This window comes from Pseudopipra pipra, chromosome 1 (assembly GCF_036250125.1).
Source record: "Pseudopipra pipra isolate bDixPip1 chromosome 1, bDixPip1.hap1, whole genome shotgun sequence".
NCBI lineage: Eukaryota > Metazoa > Chordata > Aves > Passeriformes > Pipridae > Pseudopipra > Pseudopipra pipra.
In genome coordinates this window covers 11,651,929-11,659,950 of record NC_087549.1, presented here as the reverse complement: position 1 = coordinate 11,659,950, position 8,022 = coordinate 11,651,929, and the positions used below count along the sequence as shown (strand labels likewise).

Sequence of the window (8,022 nt, the reverse complement as noted above, 5' to 3'; positions counted from 1 at the left end):
AAAAAACCCTACACTCTATTATTCTCAAAAATCATTTACAATAAAACACAAACCAGAAACAGCAACTCTGGAACTTTCACAGGCTGCTTGCACATATAAGAAGTTCCCTAATTTACTAAATGGGAAAATAGGATTAAGAAATAAACCATGCAAAATCCATAATTTCTGTTTACTAGGACTCTGATTTAAACTGAGTCAAGTCAATATTGGACCTGCCCCAAAGGAGTTTTCATCATCTGGTACTCATAAACCTTTTACTTTTGCAACCATCAGTGGGACTGCCAGAAAGAAAGTACTAGTTTAGACTGAAATACTGCTATTGTCGTTTATTCAGGTATTTTAATGAAATTAATAATTTGTTTGTATTTCTTTGAAGGGAAGGTTTATTTCCTTTCTGTGTTCTCTTCTTTTGCAATTATATTTTTCAATGTTTCATTATGTGCCCCCCGCACTGGCATCAGAACCACATGCGACTCAGGGAGACATAAGAAAACCCAGCACTCAAAGGGAGCAGCTGCAGAATATTAATGAAAATAATGATTTTTTTTTTTTTTTTGGTAGGACACAATTCTCTTAATGATTCATCAGTAACACTTTTTGCTACATTACACCATTGGCCTACCTTGTGTTACACCAACCTTCAGCAAAGCCAAGGTGACAGATTTTAGCAGCAGGTTAATTGTTAAGTATGCTTTAAGTTCCTCTTTGTTGGACAATTTGTTTCTTTTAGCAGGCTGCATTTTTCAAGCAAAGTAATTTACAACAGAGACCCCTGCTGCTGCGCAACATTGGCATCATTTGTCACGGCAGCTGAAATGAAAACCAACACAAAGAAAATAATTGTAATTTGCTGCTGACACGGAATATCAGAGAGAACAGCCATCCAGAAAGGAGCAGCTCTTCCCTGCTGGAGAGTTTCTAAAGTCATTTGTTTCCCTGTCACCCCTCTTTGCTACCAAGCTGCTCCACTCACAGTTAAAAGTTGGTTTGCTTTACAACAGTAAGCAGTTTCCATCCAATGAACTAGTTATTTCATGTAGAAATAAAAAAACTCTTCCATTTGACGTACAGACTTGCACAATTAATAATTCCATTGACCAAAAGCAACATGGCACAGGCCAGCTCAATCAAAACCTGTGCAAACTCCAGGCAAAAGGCAGGGCTGAAACTCCAATCCACTCCAAATACTCACCATGGCTTCGAGAATATCAAAAGTCAGTAAGAATTAACATTAACACTGCATGTTTGGTGGAGAGGCTGTAAGCCAGTAACCTCCTGCCTGCAGCATGTGAGCAATTCCACCCTGAACTGCAACACCTACATCAGACAAAATACACTCTGCAGGGCTGGTTCTACCATACACAAAGGGATCACTAGGTATGATGATTTCATCACAGATGAAATGGCCCAGTTGCAAGATGGAAATCCTACATTTAGGCAAATAAATCCCATTTCAGGAATCCCCCAAACATATGAAAACTGAGCCTTGAAGCCTGCAGGATTATCCACAAGTGACTGAGTTCACAAGTACCCAAACCCCTCACACATCATCTGGGTGACCCATAAAAACACAACACACCTTTTGGCTTTTCCAAGACCTTACAGTCTGCCAAAACATACAGCCAGAGACAAGGAGATGACTATCCTACAAGATGTTAAAGGTTCCAATGCAGGTCAGGAGGAATCTCTTCTTTTTTTAATATCTGCATGGGGGACCGCCCTGTTCCTCAGCATGTCAGCACAATAACCCTTGCCATAAACTAACACAATCCAGCAAAATAACTTCTTTTCCAAGGCGATCTATCCCACTGTCTGCCTGCCTTTACAAGGCAACTGAGGACTACAAATGAAGATGAGACTGCCTCTCACAGCATAGGCTCTTCTTGGGATGTTTTCCTACAGTGGCTCTGGTTGCTGACTCTTCCCTTGACCTGCCATCCTTTAAGAAGAGTTCGTGCTCTCAGACAGCAAAGTGTATAAAAGTAACCCTTCAGTGTTCCTACACAAAATGGGGCAAGTAACTAACAGGGGAAACCATGCAGAAAAAAAGTCACTTGCAGATCTGCATTATAGCCTATCTGAAACTTCACCAAAAGGGGCTGTAGTCTGTTCAATATCCAATTGGTTTTTGATATGGTCTCTGGTAACTTGGCAGTTGTATATCAGAGGTAAATCACCTGCAATCATTCTGCTCTTCCTATTCAAGGATGTCTGTGTTCAAAAGGGGGTATTTTACTGTAATTTTTCCTTTGATGGCTATTCCTATGATTCAATAGCTGAGCTGTGCAGAAAAGCCACTCTGGGGGAGGGAAGCCTTATGAGCTCTTTCTTCCAATCTTTCTGCAGGCTAAAAGCACTGTCAGGGCATAGGGAACAACAGGAAAGTACCATAAATAAAAATCATAGGTTTTTTCTCTTTTAATAGACCATCTATGCATCTCCATGTAGGGAAAATGACCTGGAAGAATCTCATTCTCCTCCATTTCCTCCTTGTTCCTACCTGGAAGTAACAAGCCATTTCCAGCAAAACTAGATAGGATCACCACGCTATGAACAGATCACCCTGCCAAATCCAAGCAGTATTGCTGTGCAAAGACAAGTTGGCACTTCATGTTATTGCCCTAACCTGCTCAGTGGTAACCTCTTCCCAATAGGAATGGCAGTTGTAGGTCTAGTACGGCAAATCTTACACCCTTTGGATCCATATTTTCTAAGCAGTGAATAGTCCCATTCAGTACACTTCATATTCCATAACAAGATGATCTATTTTCTGATAGATAAATCAATATGCTCATGTTTGAAAGAGCTTAAACCCTCCAGGTAAAAGCATAAGTTCCTTTTCAAAACAATAGACAAGCAAGACACTTTGATAAGCACAGTATCAAGAACAGAACATAAAAGAGGCACAAAATGCATTAAGTTTAAAGTCTCAAATAATTTAGGTTTTCCACAGCAACTCATGAGACTGTGGAGCAGCATTCAGAGCTGCAGTGCTCTTTAAGCCAGTTGCTCACATACCATTGAACTACTAAGGTGAAGACTGTTAAACCAGAGCTGTTTCCTGTCTGCAAAATGTTTTATCTTGTCATCATCTACTTACAGGAGAGGTACTACATCAGCACTCCAACACTCACACACACATACACCTGTCTTCCAAAATAAAACAAAAAATCCTTCTGCCTGGCTTTTAAATTCCAAGTTTATGCAAACCCCTCCACCCACATCCCCACACTCCCACCCCCCACAATACTATTTGGAAGCAACACTATGGATGACAAGGGTCCTAAACACTGAGACAGGGATAAAAGCCTTAACAAACATTAATTAAAGACTAAAATAAAAGCTTGAATTCGTGTTATGAGAGCTCTAGCTATTTTTTCTTAATATTTTAGGTTGAAAAATTCCAGAGGCATATGACTCTCAGAGCAGGATGATAATCTCTCAACTTTATTAAGCTCTTTAGTTTATATAGTGATGCTCTATCAGTTTGTCACTAGACCATGTAAAAGGTCAGACAGAGAAGAGGGAAATGTGTTGGGTAGAAGTGTGGCAGACTCTCTGAACAGCATTTACGAAGAGTTCTACAGCACAATGCAACCAAAATAGAGTAAAATAATAGCTAACCTATACAGGTTGTCAAAATGAGATAAGACCATCCTTCCAGTACAGATGTTTTCCTCACAGCACTTCTTCGTGTGCAGACATCCACAAAAGGGACTGACCAGGGAGTGAAAAAAATGTGAGGAGCTCCAAAGTCCAGGAAAGTTCAAAATGGCTTAGTTTGCATACAAAAAAACCTGTTAATTCCAGAAGTTCAAGTGCAAGTGGACTTCTAATATTAATCACAAACACCACCAATTTACCATGCAAACATTTTAATTATTTAAATCACTCTCTTCCAAGCATGAAGAGACAGAAGTACCACTCCATGGTGGTATCTCCTGTGATAGTGACAAAGGACCACCTTCTTATAACTTAAATAATAAATTCCCGTTTTGTATAACTGAGGCTGAATACCCACAGGATATTATTAACATTTCCCCTCCAGCATCTGGTCTAATAAAGAAACACAGAACAACTTTGCTGTAGTACAAAAGTTTACAGAAAGTTCAACAATTTAATTAAAGACAATACAAAGTATGTTGTCTGAATTCAAATAATTTATGTAAAAGTACATGCATGAGAAAATATTGGCGAGAAGATTTGGGTAACTGTATTATCAGATGTTCTTTGTTCCTGGAGATAATATACAGTCAAAAATACATTTATATTTTAAGTTACAATAAAAGACAGCATTTTAAACACAATTTCGGGTCTACCAGCCCTTTAACGCAAAAAAAGTCCCGTTAACAGAGGATAAACCGATAGAATAAAAAAAAATGGAGCAATGCTGAATTCTCTGAAAAAACCTGCAGTGTTTGTTTTTTCCTTTTAGTGAGGAGGGAGAAGACACTAGAAAACAAAGGGGACTCAGTCTTCTCCGTTGAGTTTTTAAAAACTGTGATCAGGGATTACATTCATCCATACACCCCAGAAAAACCCACCCTCCTTGTGGGGAGACAGGGTACAGATCAGGCACAGATCTTCCCTTCCACAGAAGCAGTACCATGTCCACACAAGTGTGGATCCTGCCAGCAAAGCAAGCTACCCCATGGTACTCAGAGGGGCAGCTTGGCCCCCAAACACACCTTCTCCCAGCCTCCAGCAGCACCACTAATCCTCCCAAATCACAAGTTATTTCTTCACCTTTGTCAAAATCTGAAACACCTGAAGTCACCTCCTTGATTATGGTACCTGACAATAGCCTGAAATACCGAAGATTTCTTACCATGTGTCACTTGCACTCCACATTTTTGTGATCAGTTAAATAGTTTAACAAGACAACACATGATTAACTTCTTTCAAGATATTTTAGTTCATTGATTCTCAATAAAAGCATTGGTTGCATACAACAGTTTGACATACAGCAACAAAAGGTACTCAATTTACATGCACAAGCTATTTAACAATAATACAGTCTGTTGCATTATGAAACAAAACACTACTGTGACAGTTGGCACAGCCTTCCAGTTGCTCTCATGAGCTCTAAAAAAGTGATGAAAACAGCGTTCCAATGGTACAATGCCAAAGAACAGAGGTTTGGCCACTGCTGAAAGATTCCAATCAAGATGCCAGTATCATAACAGGAAACAGTGTTGGAATTACTGTAAAAACAGCTACAGAAAAAGCTATGCAAAATTTCTTTGATTTGTACTTCAATTTAAGAAAAATGCATGTGGGAAATACATAGAGCTTTGTATAGAAACAAAAGTACATGCAGAAGCATGTTTAAGGCAAGACAAACGTGTGGATGAGTAAAAAAAAAAACCCTCTCATCATTTAACTACTATAAACCTGTTGGGGTAAGAGTGCATAATTGCCTATCTGGATTGGTTTTTGTGGTTAGAGGGTTTTTTTGTGGTTGTTTGTTTGTTATTTTATTTTATTTTAATAAAGCTTCCAACTTTGAAAGTGCAAGCCAAAACTCCTCTGCATTTGTATTTGATGCCTGGCTGAGCTTTTGTTCAGCTTTATAGTTTGGTCCAGATTGTCATGGTGTAATGTACAAAGTACAGCACATGCTACTAGGACAACTCACTCCCACTTTTCAAAGTCTGCTTCTCAAGAAACAGAGACGAGAGTGTCACCTTCACTATAAATCAAAGTTTCAGTACTGCTGTTAAGGGGCTTCTAGAAATGAGAACAGAGAAGTCAGATTTATGATACTGAGATAAACAATGAGCTTATGTAAAACATACATGCTACAATAAGGCTTTTCCTACAGCATATAAAAGTCATCAGAGGACTTAATTTTTTGTTAAACATTTCTTTTAGGTTTCACAAGTGTTAACAATTCCAGCAATAAAACTTTCAAAATGTCCTGGCTGTGCCTCTTTTTAGTGTCTTTTCCAAATGGTATTCAAACAGATACGAAATCTTCTCCTCTAAGGGACAATTATCAGTTTAGCATTATGCTATTGGCAAATCAGATCCTGAAATATCATAAATATTCGATAGCTGTCATAATTTTATCCATGTCCATATAAAAGAGCACATTTACATGAGACTGCACTGTCAGATCTATAACACACCAAGTAAGACTGCAAAAATAAAAGGCAAAAAAGTAAAAAGGCCTCAAGTGTCCTTTTTTTGTTGTTTGGTTTCTTTTTAGTAATTGTCTCACAGCGCAAAAAAAAAATGTAGCAAAGGTTTAACCTTAAATACAAAGTTATCATCAGCAAATCAGGTCCTCTAATCCAGACTGATGGTACACTTATCATTTCAACTGAACCACCCATTATAAACTTGCAATGCCAGCACTCATTCATACCCTGAACTGTTCCCTGGCCTCATCTACCCAATCAACTATTCACACCTTATTTTAAGCAGAACAATTAAAAAAGTTGTTTGTGGTTTTGAAACAGTTGGTCTGAATTCTTTAATACCACACTCAAAACACAAGAATACAAATTTAAGGATATCTCAACTCAGTTCTCAAAATACTGTTTACAAAGGAAAAAAAGAGGCATGAATATGGAAGTACAGAAGGTGTTAAAACACCACGTTTTAAATGGACTTGGTAGAGACCCTATACTGGAGACACTTACCTTGTCAAAGCATCAACATGATCATCTCAGAAGACAATTCAGAGACACTTAGTCAGAATTGGGAAAAAAAATGCAAACTATACTGTCAAAGATCACTGAAATAACTCATCTAAAGGCAGTGCAAAATGATGGCTAGTCAGGGGCAACCAGTCATCTTGCAAAGTGAGGGACTTCAAATTACTCATCAATGACCTCCATAATAATCTGCATTGAAGGACCTGATGAACAACAGTGATATTTCTGTCATGCAATTACAACTGTTAAGCAACCAATATGCAACTCAAGAGTGATACTGTCATCCATGGTGGATTACTGAAGTAATAATCCATTAAAGAATAAAATCTAAGGGGAAAGTGGTAAACATCTTGCCAAAAGTGAAAACACTTCAAAAATTTACAATTAAATAAAAAGTTAGATGATATAAAAAGAAGTACTGAACACAACAAAGCCACAATAAATTAGTGTTTCCATAAAACGACATGCTGAAGGTTTTGTTCCCAAGTCTATACATTTTTTACTGTCTGTTAATTCCTAAATATTGACAGCATAATTGAATAATTGAGGTACAGTAGTTTACATTTGTATATGTCTTGTAAAAAGGTTATTATTTTTCTTCCAGTTTTTCTTCCTCCTCGCCAAAGAACAACAAAGGAAACATTCCTAATATGCAGCCAATGGTCACTCCAATAGCTTTGCCCTAGAGAAAGGGGGAAAAAATTAAGTTTCTCACTGATCAGTTGCTACTCATTTGCCTTGTACCAATACAACCAGGAAAACATAGCCCTTGTTCTAGTTTTCAGTTGTGAGTCACATTTAGCATGCAGACTGGAAATACAATCCATGAGAGAAAGACAGTTATGACAATGTTACAAACAGTGTTTGCTGTGATAAAGACGATTCTGAAGAAAGAGGAGAGGAATGCTCATGAAAAGCTGCACAAGTCATAAGGGTGGAGACTGAGATTCAAAGGATTAGTAGGATGGCCAGGAAGACAGGGAAAGAAAAAAAACTAAACCAAAAAAACCAAACAACACCTGCACACATTTTAGGTGCAATTGTAAATGTATCTGCTTGTGTCTGGTAATGCAAATTATCAAAGTCAGGAATAAGGAGTGCCTTGCCAACATCATGGCTTGCAAAGGCACAAGGCAAAGACAAAAATATAAAAATGGAAAACATTTCACAGTTGACCTGGATGTATAAGTCAAGAGGAGAGGAAAGAAAGTAAGAGAAGTGACATCCAAATCACATCACCAGCAGCAGGTGGATAATGTTTAGAAAACTGAGACAGCAGGTAAAAAATGAAAAAATATGTTACCATACAGGCAAAGGTGCTCAGAAGAGTTTTCACAGAAAAGTGCTGTGAATGAACTGC

At 38.0% G+C, this 8,022-nt stretch overlaps 1 protein-coding gene across 3 annotated transcripts in view; it reads right to left on the bottom strand.

The window, feature by feature from the left end:
* Nucleotides 1-3,425: 3,425 nt before the first annotated feature.
* The window catches only part of TMEM65 (transmembrane protein 65), a 31,695-nt gene continuing 27,098 nt past the window's right edge, over nucleotides 3,426-8,022 (bottom strand). For all 3 annotated transcript variants that reach the window (XM_064645371.1, XM_064645380.1, XM_064645390.1), the window contains one exon: nucleotides 3,426-7,344. In XM_064645371.1, the coding sequence (XP_064501441.1) occupies nucleotides 7,252-7,344 (93 nt within the window). In that variant the 3' untranslated portion in view covers nucleotides 3,426-7,251. The remainder of the gene's footprint in view (nucleotides 7,345-8,022) is intronic.